This window comes from Arachis ipaensis, chromosome B3, assembly GCF_059453495.1.
Source record: "Arachis ipaensis isolate K30076 ecotype BB chromosome B3, ASM5945349v1, whole genome shotgun sequence".
Classification (NCBI taxonomy): Eukaryota; Viridiplantae; Streptophyta; class Magnoliopsida; order Fabales; family Fabaceae; genus Arachis; species Arachis ipaensis.
In genome coordinates this window covers 144969253-144991975 of record NC_142438.1, presented here as the reverse complement: position 1 = coordinate 144991975, position 22723 = coordinate 144969253, and the positions used below count along the sequence as shown (strand labels likewise).

At 30.1% G+C, this 22723-nt stretch overlaps 2 protein-coding genes across 2 annotated transcripts; one reads left to right on the top strand and one right to left on the bottom strand.

Annotated features, from left to right (window-relative positions):
- Nucleotides 1-9287: 9287 nt before the first annotated feature.
- LOC107631471 (isoflavone 3'-hydroxylase) lies at nucleotides 9288-12069 on the top strand. Its single transcript, XM_016334928.3, has 2 exons — nucleotides 9288-10263; nucleotides 11161-12069. The coding sequence occupies exons 1-2, from the start codon at nucleotides 9358-9360 to the stop codon at nucleotides 11770-11772; spliced, it is 1518 nt and encodes a 505-aa protein (XP_016190414.1). The 5' UTR covers nucleotides 9288-9357; the 3' UTR covers nucleotides 11773-12069.
- Nucleotides 12070-13437: 1368 nt separating this feature from the next.
- Nucleotides 13438-20754, bottom strand: LOC107631472 (homeobox-leucine zipper protein HDG8-like). Its single transcript, XM_016334929.3, has 7 exons — nucleotides 20125-20754; nucleotides 15688-15789; nucleotides 15412-15609; nucleotides 15119-15296; nucleotides 14772-15034; nucleotides 14583-14672; nucleotides 13438-14099 (listed from the first exon to the last, which is right to left on the bottom strand). The coding sequence occupies exons 1-7, from the start codon at nucleotides 20749-20751 to the stop codon at nucleotides 13722-13724; spliced, it is 1836 nt and encodes a 611-aa protein (XP_016190415.2). The 5' UTR covers nucleotides 20752-20754; the 3' UTR covers nucleotides 13438-13721.
- Nucleotides 20755-22723: the final 1969 nt, after the last annotated feature.

Here is a 22723-nt window from a genome sequence, read left to right as displayed (position 1 = left end):
TGATGGAAACTCATTGTTGGAAGCACATCAAGAGCACCTAACCAGATTAAGAATTTCACCTTCTCCAAAATATTGTTACACCATAACGAGGACCAATTAGAATTATCGCTTCTCTGAACTCTCCGATTCATCAACCATTAGTAATTAACTCCCTTTCAGGTGAGATTGGCAGAGTTCAGAAAGACGAAAAGTAAGAGAAGACATTTCTGTCAAGGTGGCGCTAAATGCCACATCACCGGCGTTTAGCGCCCACACCTTAAACCTTAATATCCAATTCAGCCATGTTGACGCCAAATGCCACGACCCAGGATTTAGCGTAGAGGACTTCGTATTGCATGCAACGCTCACTGGAAGGGTGGCACTAAATGCCATCAACCGGCGTTTAGCGCCAGGTGCGCTGAATAGAGTGGTCCCCATTGCGTGCAACAAATCCCAAGGAAGCTTTGATTTGATTTTTTTAATCAAATAAACAAAATAGAAAAGATTTGTTAGGTTTTAAATTAAGTTTTGAATCAACTAAGATTAGATATAAAAGGAAAAAAGATTTTCCCTGGGGGCTCTTCTCTTCCACTTCCGCACTTCCGTTTTGCACTCTTAGGATTTTCTCTGAGCCATGAGCAACTAAACCTCCATTGTTAAGGTTAGGAGCTCTGTTTATTTTGATGAATTAATAACTATTTATTCTTCTACTTTTGATTAATGCACTAATTTAAATTCAAGGATTGGTTTCGTTCTTCATCCTAGGGATTAGAGTATATCGGAAGATAACTCTTTTCTAAATTGAATTTCTTTTGAATCTTGGAAAATTTAAATCACTAAACTTACATCTTGAAACCCTTTCCTCATAGTTCTTCATTTATCTGGATTTAATGCGATGCGTGACATATAATTGAATCATTTTTTGGGTATTTAGGAACTGTGTAGCTTATAAATCAGAATTTGGATTTAACCTTCTAACGTAATTAAGTGATCAAGGAAATGACGGTTGACTAGGTTAGAAGAGATTGAATTGCCAGGGAATTGGAATTCAATTACTTAAGGTTTGCTATGAATTAAATCTTTGCATGATCAGGGTAGTTGACAAGATTTGTTAATCCAAAAATCTGAACATCTCTAAAGCCTTAACTTTTTTCTCATACTATTTCTCACACATGCTTTTTGTTTGCTTTCCTAAATTCTCTGATTTTATACTGTTTATGCTTTTTGTGCTTGAAAATTCTCATTTCAACTTGTCTGACTAGATTAATCATTTAACTATTGCTTGTTTAGTTCGTTAATCCTCATGAGATCGACACTCACTCACCGTGAGTTTATTATTTGATACGACGCGGTGCACTTACCGGTAGTTTGTGGTTTGAAAACATGCATCAACTCTTTCAAGACTTGTCTAATCTTTGTGTTGTTCTCCTCTAATATTCTCTCTTCTTTGTCTTCCTCATTGTCTTCAATTTCAAGCACATTGTACCTTGATTGGTTGGTTTTCTTGCCTTTTTTACTGATAGCATTGCTAGGGCCAGCTCCTTCTTTTTCTCCATCTCATCTTCTCCTTCTTTGTTTCTAAACCATCATCCAAGGACCATAGTTGTCTTCCTGTTCCAGGATAGCTTTCCCTTTGTCTTTAGCTCCTTCTCTTCCTTCGTATCTTTCTACTTGTAAACCTGTTGCCTTTTGGGTGCTCTTCTTTGTCTTTTTTTTATCTCTTCCTTATTTTACTCATCACTATTTGCATGTCCTTTTCTTTTCCAGATCAAACAGTTCTTTTGCTCATGATCAACCTTCCCATAAGTGAAACAAATTTGGTGAATTCTTCCATATTCTACTTGGTAGGATTTTTCATTAACCATATATTTTCTCATGAGAGACTTTGTTAAGTCAACTTCAACACAAAGCCTAGCAAAATTATCTCTGAAGAGATATGAGGTATTATAATCCACTTTTCAAGTTTTGCCCACCAAATCTCCTATATTTCTTAGGATTTTTCGTTTTAGAGTTCAATCGGGAGGTCGAGTAGTCTAATCCATGTTGTGATTTTGTTAATGAGGGTGAAGAGAGGATTAAAAAATGGTTCCCACATTCTGACAGCCAAATAGTGGTCATAAATCTTCTAAGGACCATCATGAAGGGCATGATCCATGTCTTCTTGAGCATAGTTATCAGAATCGGACCAGATCGGCCAATTTGACCGAAAAACTAGTAAATTGGTAGTCTGGCCAGTTCGGTTGGTGATTTGGACCAAACCTGCAGTTAATCCGGTCAACGGTGAATAAATCCGTTATAATTTTAATTTTATTTTTATAATTTTATATTTTTATTTACTTATGATCGCATCAACCGGGTGAATCAGCGACTCACTAGTTGACCCAATAACCTAATGACCCAGTCGTATAATCGGATTAATTTAGCATAAAATTTAGCCAAGTAAAAGTCGTTGCCCAAATGTATGACGTCTACACCACCAAATCTCCGTTTCATAGCAGCATAACCAATTTTGCGACCCAGTAGTTTAACTATAAGCGATCTCCACCACGGTTTTCTTAATTCTGTTTTCGCTGCTTCGTTGATGATAATGTTAAAATGCCCTTCCCCCACATCAACCACTGTGATGTCTGGTTTGTCGGTCCGATTTTCCTGATCTTTGTTTTTGGTGTGTTCTGTTTCAGGGATGGCTTCCTGGTTGCTGCGCATTTCCTCATCTTCTGAGGAAAAAACATCATCTTCCATCTCCGGAATGTCCCCCGTCACCATATTTAATTTGCGTATGTTCTTTCTCTGGGAGCTTCTTCATCTTGATAACGGCTAGTTTTTTATGCAGAGGCTTGGGAGAGAACGTTTCGTGTACATTTTTGGTTTTATCACCCCATTAAATGGATCCTATTTATATACACGGACTAGCTCCACATCTTACACGAAATTATTTTTCTTTTCCAGGGTTTTGTGGAACCAGGGACTTTTTATTTTGGGCCAACAACTAGATGATTTATACACTTGAGTCCTCTATACATATCGTTTTGTGTAGATGATCAATTGTAAATATAAATGGGCTGTGGTGTCTTGAACTAATTGTGTATTCAAGTTACATGGGCTATCTCAACTCCGAGTGGATTGAAAGTCGAAACCACCTTATACTTTTTAAGCATCATAACCACTATGATTGTGCTTGACCAAAAACAAAACTAACATGTATTTGTGGGTATTATTTTTCCAGTAAACAAAATTGGTGGCTCTAAAGTAATATGTAAGTTATCCTCTCTGATGTGTCATATTTTAATTGGGTGTTTATTTTAACCCGAGTTACCTTCTCCACTTTTTTTTGTCGTCGTTGCGTTTCCCAAGCATCATTGTCTCATTGGTGTTTCGTTTTCTCTTCCCAAATCATTCTTTCAGAAAAAGGTACTCCAGTTCTCTCTAATTACGTTTACTCCTCCCCATTGTACTCCTTCATCATCGTTGTAATTCAGGTTAAAATAAACACTCAATTAAAATATGACACATAAAAGAGGATAACTTACATGTTACTTTAGAGAGGATAAGATAGCATTCACCTTATACTTTTTTATTTTTTATATCATAAAATAAAAGGAAAATTTAATACTATATATATGGATTGACTTTTAAACAACTAAAAAGTCGGTTCTTGAGTGACATCCCCCTTAATTACCTTTACCCGCCATCTCCCAAATAAATAAATTTGCCCTACCAAGTGACACATCCGGTTCCTACACATGTTTGAAACGATCAAACGAGAGAGAGATTCTTATGGCGGAAAGCGAAGCTAATTTGTGAAATAATTTGAATTTGAGTAGTTAACAATTTAATAAATTAACCTAATAAGTTTGTGAGCTAAACTTGAGTTTAAATTTAGATAAACTTAATCTATTGGCTCATAAGCTACATCAAATTATTTATATTAAGCATATATAATGTGTTTTATAATTTTAATTTATAATAATAATATATAATTTCATACATATAATTATCAGTCACCAAAAAAATAATACACATATAATTATCGTATTTATATATTAATATTTTGATATAAAATGTTATAGTTAGTCCTTTTTTACATATGATTTTCGTAGAGAATATAAATTATAACTTATTTAAAAATAATACATAAAGTTTATATTTTTTATTTATAAGTTTTATAATTTATTTATATAAAATTGTAAAATATCTTTATATCATTTGAGTTCGTTTATGAACTCAAATTACATTGTAGGTTTTTAGTAAATCAAACTTAAATTTTAATTTACAAATAAGTTTGATTTTTAATAAATGGAGTTGTGAATTAAACTTAATTTTTATTATGAGTGGAATTTGAATTAGATTTAACGTGACTTAAGTTGTTTTACTTTTGGCCATCTAAAATATGTTATCTATCCATCTAATCTTCATTCTTTCGCTACCCTCTTCAAGAATATGGTTTAATTCAACTTAGTTTATCTCACTCTTTGACAGTCTAAAAATTATCATCTATTTTGATTTGTTTTTTTGTGTCACTCCTCTACGAAAATGGTATATTGTTTATGGATCGGATTTGATCTGTATATTTGCGATGTTTATCCGAATCTGATATAAAAAATTATGGATATTAATCTAATCCGCAAACTATCAAATTAGATTGAATTCAATCCGCAAACTAATAATATCAAATTTTAGATTTCATATTCGCATATTCGTAAATCCGTAAAAGCTAAATAAATAAATAAGTAAATATTTATTTATGTTTTATTTCAACTAATAATTATCATATATATTATTTTATTTTTATTATTTAAGAAAAGTATGTTTAATAATGTTTTGCGGATATATCTAATATCTAATCTGATTCGCAACAAATATGCAGATCAAATTCAAACTTAAAAATCCTGAATATTGAATCCGATCTGATTTAATGATTTTAGTACAGATTGAATCGAAATTTTGGTCATATCCAATCTGATCCGACGGTTAAAAATTGCCATCTATCTAAACTTTATTTCTTAGCCGCCGCCTGCCAATAAACACCCCGTCTCCTCCACGGATATGTTCATATTTAAAATCATATATAGCAGTATTCTTTTGGCAATTAATATATGAATCTGATCAAGAATAGTAATAGACTGTCGGTGTGAGGTTCTTCAATGCAACATACCCCATGTACTGCCATTCATTAAACATTTGATGTTAACACAAACCAAACTCTAGGCTCTAGAATCCCCCCTTCTCTCTCTTTTTTTTCTTTTTTGTAACTCTTGTCGCATGCAGTAACTCTACCACGACCTTTAATACGAGAGATGAACAATGAACAAATTAAACAGTTCCATAAAAGAACAAACATACCTAGAAATCAAAACCATATTAGTTAACACCACAAAGTACATACATTTACAATCTCTTTGGCAGTATTGTTGGTAACTTGCTATATCAAGATCAAAAGTAGAACAACATAGTGGTATTTTAAATATCACCGTTAGATCCCGACTATAAGAAAAATTATATTGCCAACTGAAGCACCGTACCCCTTAATTACTACCCCCTTATGATATATGGCCACTTTAAAATTATAATTTTACTGCAAATAATATTTATACAACCATTGGAAATGTTATTTTCTTGGAAAATAGATTATGTTAGATAAATAATTAAGAGTGGATATTATGAACCGGCTTACCACTTTGACCAATCTGATGTTTTATATATATTACATGTTGTTCTGATAACCAATTTAAATGTTTAGAGTGGATAATATTAATAAAAATGTTTACCTCTAATATTTTTTTTTAATTTTTTTAGATTAATATTAGAGGGTAAATTTTTTCCATCAAAATCAACTAAAAATTTTTAAATTATTTTATTTATATTAAATTATAAATTATAAACTTTTAATCCTAAATTTTAAATTATAAATTCTGAATCTTTAAAATAAAAATTTTTAGAATTAAAAATGAAAAACTGGCTAATGTTATTATTAACTAACTAAAAATTAATTTCTTCTATTTTTTAATGTTAAATTTGAAAAATAATATTATATAATAAATAACTAATGCGAGATTAGTCGATCAAAATGGTAAATTATTTAGCCTTATTATAAATTGGTCTTAAGTTTAAATCTTAGAATAAAAAACAAATTTTAAAAGAAAAGCCAAATAATACGAGAATAAGGAAGGTCTTGCGAATGTTACGTAAAGGGCAGACAAATGTTTTTTCCTTTTACTACTTTTATAATGGATAGAAGAGTAAAGACATAAAAAGCGAAAAAAAAGGTAGAGGAAAAAAAGAGTAAAAAAGTGGTAACAATTACGTATAATAAATATGCACGCATAGGCTGATATATATTTATTGATTAACTTTTCAAACCTAAAGCAGTTACATATTAATTGTGTCTTCTAATAAAGTAACACTGCACACACGAATAATATTTAATATTTTAAAATAATATCATGTGAATATCAAAATAAGACAGACTAAAATCGTCCCTGAAATTTCAATTGCATTAATTACGTTTCTGAGATTAGAAAAATTGTACTATAGTAGTTATTCACCCGTTTTTTATTAACGGCGTGCTGACGTGGCTTGATTACGTGGACTTTTGGTGACACGTGTCACCTCATAGTTTGATCACGTGTAACGGTATGATGATGTGTTGGTCAACGACACGTGGCACACTGACGTGGATGGGTATGCCACGTGTCACAATGCTATTTTGTCACGTATCAGATTATGTCACGTGTTGCAATGCTATTTGTCCACGTGTCATCCACTATGTCATCGTTATATGTGCACCAAATTGGTCCCCTTACTTTGCATCTAATAACTCGTTTTAGTCCCTGAAATTGAATATCGTGCACCAAATTAGTCTCTTCATCAATTTTTTCTCATTTTTTTATAAACTTAAAATTCTCATTATATATTTGAATACACTAATTTTAATTTTGTCTTTTTAGAAGTTATTTAAATACAAGTATTTTTATAAAATATTTTTAAAATATTAGTTTTAATTATACAATTTTTTTCTACAATATTTTATTAAAAGAGTTATGTGACATATTGATATTGATTTAATAAATAGTGTAAGTTAAGAGTATAATAATATGGTAGCTACTCCAATAAAAATTTAATGATTATCATCATGTGAAGATACATCATTTTGACCATTGGATGATAGATTGTAGGGCTTGATTTTATTTGAAGTAAAAGTGTTACCTTTATTTAAAGTGTTGCTAAATAAATAAGTTACACTTTTTAAACAAAGATCATCATGAGAAAATGTTTTTGGCATCTTCATGGGAGTAGTTGCCTAATAATATTCCTTAATATAATTTTTTTAATATTTAACACTTTAATAAATATTTTAGGAATACTTGATAAGGCACTTATTAACTAATATAAATTTATTATTCCCATCCATTTTAAGAATGTCCGATTTCCCATATAATTAACTTTTCACTAAATTAAAAAGATAGATTTATACTGTCGATTATAATAATTCATTTTATCTATAACTTGTGAGGCGATTTTTTCATATATTACACTATTAATTAATATAAGTATTTATTATAACCATGACTTGAACAATATTAAAGCAGATACAAATAAACACAAGAGGCAATAATAAAGTTTTGGTTTTAGTTAACATGTACACTAATGATACAAGTTAACATTATTAATTAAAAAATTTATTATAAAATATGTATAATAAAAAATATAATTAAAATTAGTGTATAAAAAAATATTGAAATTTTTAAATTTATAAAAGAATGAGAAAAAACTGATAAAGGGACTAATTTGGTGCACGACATTCAATTTTAAGGACTAAAATGAGTCATTTGATGCAAAGTAAGGGACCAATTTGATGCACATGTAACGATGATATAGTGGATGACACGTGGACAAATAGCATTGCGACACGTGGCATAATCTGACACATGACTAAATAGCATTGTGACACGTGGCATACATGTCTATGTCAGCATGCCACATGCTGTTGACTGACACGTCATCATACTGTTACACGTGGCCAAACCATGAGGTGACACGTGTCACCAAATGTTCACGTCATCAAGCCACGTCAGCGCGTTGTTAACGGAAAACGGGTCAAAGACCACTATAGTATAATTTTTCCAATCTCAAGGACATAATTAATGCAATTAAAATATCAATGATGATTTTGGTGCACGACGTCAATCTCAAGAGCCCCTTCTGGAAATTTAATTGACACTGTAAGCTCTATAATCAATTATTATATATTTATATTGAAAATTTTTTCTTCATATAACATTATTAAACCAACCGTACCTATAAATCCAAAGGATTAGTCATTATATTTAATTGATCTAGTTAGGAGCTATTGTTCATTAAAAATTTTAAAATTTACACTACCAAAATTAATAAAAAGTAGTGCACATCTAAAGTCTATTTAAAAAATAATAATTTAAAATTATTTTATAAATAAAGTATATTTTTTATTTTTAAAATTTGTTAAAAATTTTTAAAATATTCTTAATTTTTATTTTGTTTTAATTTTTTTTTTGAAATTTTTTATTTACATCAAAATATACTTTTAGCAACTAAATTTTTAAAAAATTTAAAACTAATTCAGTAATAATACATGACAATTATATCTAATTTACTTGTGTTAAAAATTATTTTTGTAAAATTGTTATTGAATTAGTTCTAATTTTATTCGAAAAATTAACCATTAGAAATATATTTAATACAAATAAAAAATTTTTAGGATAAAATTAAAATAGTTCGAACCTTAGAGTTATTTTTAGAACATTTAATAAATTTTAAAAATAAAAAATATATTTTATTTTTATTTTATTTAACTTAATATTTATAATTTTATATATATAATATCTATAATTACATACTTATTATATTTAATATTATGTCTTTATTCTACTGGTAATTAATAAATACAAACAAAAATAAAATAAAATAAATAATAGCTATTTATAATTCTCAATTTGCGATTGCGATTAAGATGTACAAATATTTTAATAAATAAAAATTTTATTTATATATTAAAATTAGTCATTATATATTTATGTATAATATATGTATGATTTAATTAATTTTTAATATATATTTTATATTTTAATATGTATTTTATTTTGGTGAGTGATTTTGATGATTAATTTTAATATATATACGTGTAAAGCTATATTGAAAGAATAATCTTTTATTATAAAGTGTCCGAATTTTATTCTCCAATTAATAATTATGGCGCCCCCGAAATCTTTGTGTAGGTGTCCTTGTCTCTTATTGGATAGCTATAAAGAGCAAGGAGGCAATCCAAGCAGATTATATAAGGCTAAATTAAGAGAAAACATTAGTATACAAACTAATAATAATAGTAGTAATTAAGCAACAATGGCAGCATTGCACTTTATCTATTACTCCCTCCTCTCACTTGCTTTGTTGGTATTCACTCTCAATAAGCTCTTGTTCAGAAAAACAAGTTCCTTGAACCTTCCACCTTGTCCACCCACCATTCCGATAATCGGCAACCTCCACCACCTCAAGTCCCCATTCCACCGCTCCTTCCACGCCCTATCACAAACCTACGGCCACATTTTCTCCCTTTGGATTGGTTCACAGCTTGTTGTTGTTGTCTCCTCCCAAACCCTAGCTCAACAATGCTTCACCAAGTACGACATCGTTTTAGCCAACAGAGCCCGTAACCTCGTTGGAAAGCACCTCTTTTACGACTGCACCAGCTTGGGCTGCTCCTCCTACGGCGATCACTGGCGGAACCTTCGCCGCATTGCCACCACCGAGATCCTCTCCACGCATCGCATCAACTCCTTCGCGGAAACACGCAAAGATGAAACCCTGAGAGTGATAAAGAATTTGGTTGAGCAAACCTGCACGGAGTTCACTAGGGTTAAATTGAGGCCATGGCTTTCCAAGATCTCGTTCAACAGCATGATGAGAATGATCTCCGGGAAGAGGTACTACGGGGACGATGATAGCGGCAATGACGTGGCGGATACCGAGGAAGCCATGAAATTCAGGGAGACCATCGCGGAGATACTGTCGTTGATAGGTGCAAGCAAGGTGGTTGACTTTTTCCCGTTACTACGGTGGTTTGACTTCGACGGTTTGGAGAAAAGGCTGAAGAGGGTTAACAAGAGTGCCGATAAATTCTTGCAGGGTCTAATTGATGAGCACCGTAATGGGGAGCATAATAAGAAAACCATGATTGGGAATCTCCTAACTCAGCAAAAATTGCAGCCTCAGTACTACTCTGATATTATCATCAAAGGGCTTATTCAGGTACATCTATATTCGTTTAGGGTTTTTCTTTCGAAAGAAAATAGTTAAAATAATCTTTTAAGTAAAGATAATATATAATTGAGATGTAGACAGGTGTTTTGTATTAGATTATTTAATAAGTTGCATTAAAAGAGATCATAAATTGTATTAATAAGTTGCGAGAGAGAGAGAGAGAGAGAGAGAGAGAGAGAGAACAAACGTGACTTTAATAAGTTGCATTAGATAATGTATTGTAATCAACACTCATAAATTAAAAGATATCATATGAATGTGTATATTTTCAGTCAATTTATGTGCTTAAATTTTTATTTAATGTGAATACAACGTGTATATATAGGAACGTATATATAAAATATAAAATTTAACAAAATATATCCAACTGCTTACAAACAAATTTTTAACCCTGAAATTTTTAACTGCCTTTTCTACTAAAGTATCACTAAAATATTAATACTATAGCAACTAATTTCAACTAATACTATAGTAAATTGCTAAATAAATTTAGTACAAAACACATTAAAGATGAGTTTTTAATTTGTTGAGTTTGAATTTTAAATATTTTTTAATTGAATTTTGAATGTTCTTATTTTTAAAAATTCTGAATTTTTTTTATTGTATTAAATATTGACCGTAATATTAATCATGCAATATTAACTCTTAAGATTTTTTATTTTTTATAAAAAATATTTTGATGACGATCTTTCTATTTTATTAAAATAATGATAATATTAAAAAGATAAAAAAAATAGCCAAAATTTATTTTATTTTATCATTCATTAATTATTACAATAATTAATAACTGATTTTAACTTTCTCTTGTTACCAAATATTTCTATTAAAATAAATCTTGCTAGCTAATAAGTAAATGTTAGTCAACTTGATTTGAATTGTGTGTAGGATATGCTGATTGGTGGAACGGACACAACAGCTGTGACTATGGAGTGGGCACTAGCTGCTCTATTAAATCATCCGGGAATATTCAAGAAAGCAATGAATGAATTAGATACCATGGTAGGCAGCGATCGTTTAATAGATGAGTCAGACATTCCAAATCTTCCATACCTTCAAAACATTATCTATGAGACACTTCGGTTGTACACTCCAGGCCCATTGCTATTGCCTCATGTATCTTCAGATGAGTGCAACATTGAAGGATTCACAATTCCACGTGGCACTATAGTATTGACTAGTGCATGGACTATTCATAGAGATCCTAAAATTTGGGGTGATGATGCCGAATGTTTTAACCCTGAGAGGTTTGAAAAAGATGGAGAAGCTAATAAGCTACTTGCTTTTGGATTGGGAAGGAGAGCTTGCCCTGGATTAGGGTTAGCGTATCGTACAATGGGCTTAACTTTGGGATTATTGATTCAGTGCTTTGAATGGAAAACATTAGTAGAGAATGAAGAGATTGATATGAGGGAGGATGAAGGAGCAGCCACACCAAAACTAATTCCTTTGGAGGCCATGTGTAAAGCACGACCAATCGGCAGCAGGATCAAGATATAATTAAATTTATTATTAATTATAAAGTTTTATTATTATGTGTCTTAAGTACATAAATTAAACGTATCATAAAAAAATATTTTAATGTTATTTATTACAAAAATAATTTTTTTTTATGATATGTTTAATTTATATCCTTAAGTCACATAATAACAAAATTCTTAATTATACATACCTAATACCATCTACTTCACCAATCATTCCTCTTATAGTTAATCGGACAACGCATACATAATATTAATGTTTATGTTGTAGTAGTAATGAGACACAAGAATCAATAATTAAAAGCTTAGTGTGCAAGGTTGTGAAGTGGTTAGTCGTTGTCTTTCATCAATAAATAATCCATGTGATGAGATATCTAATCGGTTGATAATATTATACTATTAATTTATTAAAATCTAAACATATTATTAGTTGTACGTACAAAATTAATCATTAAATTAAATATTATATATTTATGTATAAATATATATTATTTAATTTATTTTTAAATAAATAATTAATTTAATAACTAATTATTTTATACACATAATATAATTGATTAAAATTAATCTGAGAGTCTTGCATATATAGTTAGGTTGTATTTTGTACTTCGGTAGCTTTTAAATTTTGCAACTAAACACTACTATTCAAATTTTGATTTTTCTTTATTTCAACGGATTGATTCATGTATTTCTATTCCAACTACAAGTGTGTCTATAAAATTAAATTCTCAAAGTTTTGTATCTACTAAAAATTATTCCAATAAAAAAAATCCCCACCACACCTTGGGCAAAAGATATACGTATGCACAAGTGGTATCGCATTATAGATAGACAACCAAAGGTAATTAGATTTTAGAAAAAATATATAGGCGTATAACAACATTAATATAATGTTTCCAATGTTAGGATAATCTATACAAGAAAAATAAATAATTTTAATAGCCATTAAAAGTAATTATTTTAATAAGGTACATTTTACCATTGCTAGTTGTAAAAAAAAAATCTAAAATGATTAGAAGATGGTTTAAAAGCATTTTTGACAGGCATTTAATTATCAAAAAAAGGCTTTATTGATAATGTTTTATTGGCATGGCTGTTTTTTTACAATCAATAATAATTGGAAATTAATAAAAATATTATCAATAAGTTTGTTCTTTATAATTAAGTAACTATTAATTAAAAAGAGAGAAAATGATAAATAAGTTCCCAACCTTTTGTTCCGCGGACATTTTCGTCCTTGACCATTGAAAAATACTTTTAAGTCCTTGACATTCACAAAACTTGGACAGATCAGTCCCTCCGTCCAAATGTTCCCGTCAAGGACTGATCCGTCCAAATGTCTCCGTCAGGGACTGGTCTGTCCAAGTTTTGTGAAGGTCAGTGACTTAAAAGTATTTTTCAATGGTCAAGGACGAAAATGTTCGCGGAGCAAAAAATAAGGGACCTATTAATACACTCAAATACATTCTTTTTAACCGTTATTGACCGTTAAAACATTAGGTCTTTTTATATGATAATTAATAAATATTAAAATATATTTGAATATTTTCTTCTGACATAATTACTCTTGATAAAAAGTATTATTTTAAAATAAAAATTTAATTTTAATATATTAATAATATAAAATATTTTTACAAACATATTCAATCATAACATTACATCATCAAATAAATAATAAAAAAAATATTTTAAATTATTAATATATTAAAATTAAACTCATAAAATATTATTTTCCGTCATCCATGTGCTAGGGAATTTAAAGAAAGTAATTGATTGCAATTTCTGGTTCCACATTCATCGAACTTGGCAAGCAAATTATAAGTTCAAATGATAGCTGTCAAGAAGTTTAAATGAAAGCCACAAGTACTTGGTTTATTGGCCCAAAATTAAACAACAATAACAGTTAATTAAAAGACGAATTAAACAATGTCCAAAGAAAAAAAGACGAATTAAACCAACTCATTATCATCAGGGACATTTGAAGGCGGCTTTAATTTTCTTGACAGTGGTGGCTGCGAGTCCATTGACAGCATCAACGGTGTTCATGTTGAACTGCCCCACCGCATTTTGGTTACTAACTAGCACCTGTACGGTCACCGTTAGTATGGAGCCACCGTAATGTCTCGATTCTGGAAGCGCACAGCCAAAGAAAGCTCCTCGCGGAGGAGATCCATCTCCGCATATGGTGAAGCCGGAGGGGAGAATAGGCATCGTGGTGGTGTCCTCTCCGTTGATTGCCGCAGTTATTGTGCCAACATCAACCGGAGCATACACCACCACGCTTCCCAAGAAATCCGTGCAGCATTCTTGGAGAAGAAGCGTGTTGTTCTCCGTAGGAATATAAGGCTGCACCACATACATCATCATCATCATCATGGATCATCAATTTAGAATTTATTTTTATTGCTTATTTAGACAATAGTAATAAAAAGGTATCTAGCTAGCCCTAGTTGATATTTATATAGGTGAATGCTATGGTGACTAAAAGGTAGTGTCTATTTATTAAAAAAAAAAGTAAAAATTCAGATGAAGTCGACTTCACGTGAAGTTGACACCTGAAAGCCGTTAGATGAAAATTTAGTTAAATCATTCAACTTATTTAACGGTTCTCAAATATTAACTTCACGTGAAGTCGACTACACATGAGTTTTCACCATTAGAAAATGTTAAAAAATAATATTTAATTTAAAAGATATAACAGTAAATAATTTTTAAAAAATCAAAATTTACTATAAAAAGTAAGTTAGGCAAAATTTATTAACAAAGTTATAGTCACAATAGAATTGACGATTTATATATGAAATAAAAGCCCTAATTGAAAATACGTACCCGAAGAATTGTTGTAAAGTTATCAGAAAAAGTTCCATTTGAGATGCGCTGAATCTGAGTCACTGGATTTCCATGGCACAGAACATCCCACTACAATTTTTGTTCCCAAAGAAAAAAGGATCATTTTGGATGGCTATCAAATAAAAGAAAAGAAAAATTAAAGATTATTATTGTTTAATTTATTATTACCTGTTGTCTAGTTGATGGATCTTTGAAAAAGTTAAAGAGTGCTTGTGGCAAGAGAGGAAGCCAAAGGGAGATAGATGCAGTGACAATCAAGCCCTTAGGCACACCAGCCTCTATACTTCTTCGAATACCAACTCTTACACCATTGTTGTTCTTCCCATATTGCAACTCCATGTTACCTGACATGTCCAGAGACCCACAGAAGAGCTTTACCATCCTCTCAGAAAATTCCATCACGTTCTTTCGTCCTTCAGGTGAAGCAATCACTGTAAAGAAAAAACCACAATTGAAAAATACTTAATTATTCATTAGCTATATATATGTGGATCATCAATTATATATAAACTAACCTCCACTGTCACAACTAGGCATCATGTTCATTGAGGCGAATGCAATTCTCTCGCACATCCTTTCGAGTGTCAGAATCCATCTTTCTGCTCCAAATGCACTGTTGCTACAAACTAGGTCTCTAAAAATCGGATTCGTTTGGATACTGTCACTTATTTCCACATGTTCCACCCAAGTAATCTATGCCAATATTAATTTAATATCATTTTCAAGAGAAGTTTTCATACATAGTATAGCATAAAAAATGTGATAAATTAAATTAATATGATAGTAAGTAATAATAATTAACACTAACGGTGGAATATCCATCGTTCATGTCGTGGATTAAGCATCCAGAGGGAAGCTTCCAAGTGAGGGAATGAAGGAATCTGGAGGAATCAAATGAGACATCTGCTATGATCCATGCACCTACATCAACTTGCACACAGTACCGCAGGAAGAAGAATTCCCGAGATCTAAGTAACGGTGAAAGAATATGTATATCTGCATACATCTGCACCGTCAATATTAATGTTAATTACCTAAAGAGACTTAGGGTTTTAATTCAATGTTTTATATTCTTACTAATTACCAGTTGCAAGGCTCCACTTCGGGTCTGTGGCAAACCGGTGTTGAGTACTTCGATTGTATCTGCTTTTTTAACCATTGTTGGGAAAATGGAAACCCATTTTTCCTATTATTTAACAACAAAAACAAAGGAAAATAAAAATTAATTACAACAATAATTATTTTTTTTAAGTATTACAAAATATGATATTTAAAAACTTTGTCAAGACAATATAAGGCATACAAAATGTTGCGCTCTGATCCTTTCGATCTAATAAAGGAATACGACGCATCATGTAGTATTTAGTTGAACAATAAATACAAAAAAATAAATTTTATCTAAATTTTTCTAAAACAATGGATAAATTATTTTTTATAATATGTTTAATTATCATTAGATGAAATGTATGAATTATCATGGTTAACATTAATTTTTAATTTAAGTTATGATAACCTAACTAATTAATTAAAGTATAACTTTTTTTTAATTTATAAAGAATCATTAGAAAATTTTATTTTATAATTATGATGATGAAGAGTAATTACATAAGGCTAAAATTTTCTATTTCAATATTTTCAAGTGTAGAATCGTTTAAAATTTAATTTCAAAGTCAAAATAAAGACAAAAAATAGTGGTGAAATTCCCAAAATGAGAATATATTTTGACATCAGTAACAATTAGTTTATAAGTTATTTGATCTATTTTTGGTCATTATCACTAGAAGTTATTTTAATAATTATTTTTATGTGCATAATATTGTAAAATAAAATCATAGAAGCTTATGATTTATATTTAATACTATATCTATAATTTAAAATAAAATTTTTAACTATTAAATTAAGAGTTAATATTAATTATAATAAATTAATCTATTTTATCTAATAATAATTAGACATGTCATAAAGAATATCTTATCCCTTATTTTAGAGAGAATTAGATAGAATTTATGTACAAAAAATACTATTAAAAAATTATTAATTAACACCAGTATTTTCAAAGTAAATAGCAGAGTTAGATGTAGAATTAGATTATTTTTTATTATATTGTCTTTATTAGTGATGGTGTTAGAAGTGATAATACTACTTGAATTTGTGGGTATTAACTCCGTCTCTATCCGTGCAGTGTGGGGTGGGTTCTTGAGCGGGGTGGGACGGGATCGAATTTAGGTTAAATCCGCCTCTTAATATATCTAATATATATACTTTTAATATATAATATATATAAAATAATTAGTAAAATAATTAATAATGTTATATTTAAATTTTTACTTTAATTTATGTTATGTATACAATGATGGTTATATCAATTTTAAAATTTAATTTTATTTGTTAGATTTTAATAATTATAGGAATGGATAAGGGCGGGACGAATACCCACAAGAGCGGGTTAGGATTTAACTTTTTACTATCCGCGAATAGAAGTGAGACGGGTTCGATACAGATTATTGTAGGACGGGACGGGTTAGGTAGGGCAAAATCCCGCCCCTACCCGCCTCATTACTATCCCTAAATGGTGAAAACTCACTTATAGTTATCTTTAGGTTAATAGTTGAGAATTATTAAATAATAAGTTAGTCAAACATATCAAACAATTTAACGATTTTTAACAAGCAACTTTCTATAAAAAGAACTGCATATAAATTTTTATCGTCATTGATATATCAACTTTTGCATAATTTTAATTTTAATTGATGTAGCGATGTTATATTAATTTTAAATGATATTAGTTTTAGAGTAAAGTAACAATTAGATCTTTGAAAATGTTGACCTTGAACTAATTAGTTCTTGAAAAAAAAAGTACCAATTAGGTCTTCCAAAATAGTGACCGGTCTGTAAATAAATAGTACAAAACGAAATAGAATTGTCCATGTATTTCGTTATTTACAGTGGTGCATATCTTGTTACTATCACATGAGCATGAAAACGATTTAATTTTAAACAGTGAAGGATTTATTATCTTTTGAATTTTCATATACTCATTATCTACTATTCTCTATTTATCACATATCCTATAAAAACAAGTGAAATTTTGTTCCAAAAGTTATTATTTATATGACTATCTTTTATATATAGACATGTCATAGTAATTAACAGTATATATAAGTATCACCGTTAAGTTTTAGTTGATAAATTAATAGAAAGATATGATATGTCCACCGTTTACTATCCTGAAGGACTAAATTGGTACTTTTTTTCTTTAAAAATTAATTAGTCTAAAATCAAAATCTTCGAAGACCTAATTGTCACTTTATTCTTAATTTTATTGATGTACTATAATATTATATTATAGCACAAAAAAAATTCAAAGAAATTAAAATATGTATCTGTATTAGATTTTTTTCTATAAGTATTTTCTCCTTATTTGCAGAAAACTATTTAAAAAGTGATATATTACTTATAGACAATACAAGAAAAAATTTATTTAAACCCTACATATAACTCTATACTGTCTGACTCTAGTTACTTTTAAGAATTAAGTACAATTTTAGTTCTTAAGGTATAAATTAAAAATTTTTTTTGTTATAAATTTTTTTTTATATACAAAATATTTCCTAAAGTTTAACTTAGTTTTAAAATCGTCCTTACCTTAAGGACCAAAATTGTATAGAGGAGGCGGCGGAAGTAGAGACAGAAGTAGATTGTGAACAACTTCTTCTTCTTCCCTTCCTCCCTCTCCTTCTTTCCTCCCACTTTGCAAGAGTAGAAACACTCTTTTTATTTTATTTTATAATTTTTTTTGTTATAGGTAATTTGGTCCAAAATTTTAGTATTTAAGTAAAAATGGCTATTTTAAAACTTTGTTTTAAACCTTAGGGACGATTTTGTATGTAAAAAAAAGTTAGAGACAAAAAATTTTTTTAGCCTATACCTTAGAAATTAAAATCGTACTTAATCCTACTTTTAACATTAATATTTAATTGATATTTTTTTAATAAAACACTACGTAGGGATTAGATTCTCTCTAATGAAAAAAAAAATAGATGATGTCGAGTGTTTAATCTCATATTTCATTATTCTCTCTCTCCTATTTATTTTTGATCCCACTTATAAAATTAAAAGTGAGAGATCACACTTTATTCTCTCTAAGTGTTAAAAAAATAGAGAGGATCCATTTTCACGTCCTCTTTGCATTTTGCATATTGTTGTGCTGATAATCCGACATGATGTGTATCACATTCTATCTAATCTAAGTTTTCTTAACATAATTTTAAGAAAAACTATACAAAAATACACTACACTCTTAAATTACTTACATAAATTTTAATATTAGAATAATTATTTGTACACTTAATAAATTAAACATCTAATATATTTATTATTATTCATATTATTTAATATTTTCATTTTCTACGTGTACTTTTTCTAATTATAATTGTAGACAACTCAGTTAACTCTTCTCTAATTCTGATTTTAAAATTCAAAAAATTTAGTTTTGCGCTTGTTCTGTATTCGTATCATACAATCCTAAGTCACAAACCATTCACTACATATGCCCGCCTCTTTTCTCTCCCGCTCCTCCTCTTATCAGTTGTGCATTTGACATTTGTCTCTTTCCGTCTATCCCGCCGTAGTCGTGTCTTCGATGCGCCACATTTGTCGTGCAAATCAGCTCCCGCCCTCTCCGGCCTTCCGTCGCGTGCAGCCGCCTCTCCCCGCGCGTCCTCCCTCGCAGCCGTTCCGTGTCACCAGCATCCATCGCATGGTCGTCCTCTCCATTGTGAGGTCGTAGGTGCGCGTTGATGCCGTCGTCATTCTCCCCATAGCGTCGCTGTTCACACAAAAGCGATCAAACCCACCGTGGCGCTGCCGCTGCAATGTTCGGAGTTCTCTCATACCTCACCCGTGAAATCAGTGCACGATTTGGCTCCCTTTGGCGTCCTTTCTCCCGTCATTTGCAGCCGCACATCATCGCGCGATTCCTGGCCATCGTTCTCTCTCCCACACACAGTCTTCTTCTTTTTCTTAGTTTAATTTTAGATGATTTGTTTAACTGATTTTGAATGTATCATTTTCCTAAATTTTAGATGTATTTTTATATATGTTTTTGAATGTTTCTTTGTCTTATATTTTGATGTGTCTTTTTTATTAGATTTTGAATTTTATTATAGTTTTAGATATTTTTAACATATACTTTTAAATATTTGTTTTTAGATGTTTATTTTTATTTAATTTTATTTAAATATTTTTAATGATAGTTTAAAATTTTGAATTCACGTTTTTTCTAAAAAATATATATAAATAAAAGCCATTAAAAAAAATAAAACAAATCATTCAAAAAAGAAAAAAAAAAAGTTGGCTACAACCTTGTTCGTTCCTAGCAGGATTGTAATTCTAAATGTAACACTTTCTATTATTGAAAAAAATTTGTTAATTATTATGAGTATAGAATAATAGATATAGTTGGATCGATAATGAATGAATAAATAACGCAATAAGGGTTTAATTAATTGATGTAGCGTACCGAATCTAAGAACATATCAACCAATTTCCTGCCGCTCATAGCCACCACTCGTGAATCTTTTGATGCCTCTCTGCGTGCTTCACACTTCAACCCAACATTGTGGAAAACGCCGTCGTAGCTTTGACGCTGAAGAATGAAGTTTCCATCAACTGTTGACCTAAACCAGAAAGGCTCGTTCATCCGCAGAAGCCTCGCTACTTCGTCCACGGCTTTAGTCGCCGCCTCTTTCATTCTTACTATCTCCTCCTCTGTGAAGAAGCTCACTACCTCCGCAACAGCGACGGCACTCGGAGTAGCAGCAGCAGATTGAGCAGGAATCATATCTTGATGATCACGATCGCCATTAAAAGGACGAATAATACTATTGCTACTTTGAGCTCCTTGAGGAGGAGTAGGAGTAGTGTTTTGGCGGCAGAGTGAATGGAAGCGTTGGCAGAGAGAAGTTTCAATCTGAGGATCAATCAAACATGGTATTGCAGCTGTTGGGGTAGGAGTAGGAGTAGGAGTAGGAGTAGGAGTAGTAATGCTACCACTGCTGGCCAGAGAAGATAACACTGATGATAATTGCACAGGGGACACTACTTGATCTGCACCTATGATGTTGTAACTTGCAAGAAGCTCTCCCATTTTCCTATACTGAAATTAATCCCATTCATTAATAATGAGGTGGCGTATGTATTGCAAACGAGTCGTAAGAAAACAAATATAAGATATAAACGTGACATATTAAATAAAATATGTTAAATTATCTAACTAATTAGAAGTACTAGCCTCTTGCACAAGAAAATCATTTTCCAACTTGAATTGTTCCAAGCGAATTTGGCAATCATCCTCCGTTACGGTTGGACCACCACAAGTTACGCAAACTACATTCTTCAAGGACTCTCTGAACATCAAGTTTTCTGCCATCATTCTCTCATTCTCTCGCCGAAGAGCACAGTTATTTGATCTATCAGCTTGAGCCTGAAAAGTAACTAACACAATTGTTAAACATGTTGAATGCATATAATCGTATACATATATATGATATATCTATAGATCTGACCTTTGCTTGGGTCCTCCTATTCTGAAACCAAAATTTGACTTGTCTGGGTTCAAGCCCTAGTTCTGTGCCTAGTTGTCGCCGCATGCTATCATTTGGATGTGCACATGCGTTGAACGCTCTTTATATACAAAATTAAAGTTTCTATTATTTCAGAGCTTAAGAGAGAACTAATTGAGCTGAATAATTAAACTCCAATAAGAGAAATGTATCAACTTGTAGGAAGAAGAAACAAAGGGACAAACCAATGCAAAATACTCAAATTACACATTTATTTATATCTTTATTTGAATTTATTAAATATAATAAAAAGAGCATTATTCTATACATATATTGTTACACCATGATTTTTATGTCTATCAAATTTAAGATATACTCTAGACTTATAAAAGTATTTATAAATTATTTCTAAAGTTATTTTTTTGTTGATAGAAAATTTAACCAATGACATAAAACATGAAAGAAAAAAAAATGACCTATTTTTAAAGTAGAGGATCAATTTGATTCAATTCAGGATTATGATGCATGGGATTAAAGGATTTGTGTGTCTATAAATACATGTATATATGGTAAGTGTACACTAAGTAGGTATGCACTAAAATTAAATCATCAAATAGTCATTATATATTTATATATAAATATATATTATTTTATATATTTTATATATATATATATATATATATGAGTAATTTAATAGTTGATATTTTATATATAAATAGCATGATGACTTTTGAATTATTGGATCTCAATGTTAATTTTGATAGAATAATGTATATATATATACAAAAATTCAGCAACCAATACAATTAATTACGTATTTATATATAATATACGTATTGTTATATATATTTTTAATATATATTTTATATTTTAAAATATATTTTATACAAATAATTTATTTGATGATTGATTTTTAGTGTGTATATAATATAGTTGATTTAAAAACTTCGGGAGAAAAAAGGATTTCAAGGCTATTGATACGGTGATGCTTGCAAAATTTTTAAAAACCATGAAAATGAAAGATAAAAATCCAATTATTAATCCTAAGAACTTCCAAAAGATAAAGTAAAAGCTTATAATTAATTGGCTAGGTATTTAAGAATAAGAAAACATAAACCAAATAAATTAAAGATTACGCCTCAAACATTTTTTTTAAATTCTCCTTGGGATATTCACTGTCAAAGAAAGTGATTTTTCAAAGTTTTATAAATATCTTTATATTAAGACGAAAATCAAAATCTTGACAAAATTTTTCCTGTCAATTACATTATCCCAAAGGATTTACAGAAAATTCGTACCGATCATATAAGAGAAAATAAAGGATACAAAACAAACAAACCGATGAAAAAAAAAAAACGTTTTTTTATTACATAATTGAAAACCCAAAAGGTGGAAATTGAATATTGAATTTTCAGCCTCCGCGTGAGATTGAGAAAAGGTGACAACTTTCTTATCCTTAAGACTACAAAACACTGAAACAGTGAAACAGGATGAAATGATGCTGCATCGAACGAAGTCAATAAAATATATATAAATGAAAAGCTAAGGTTGTTAACA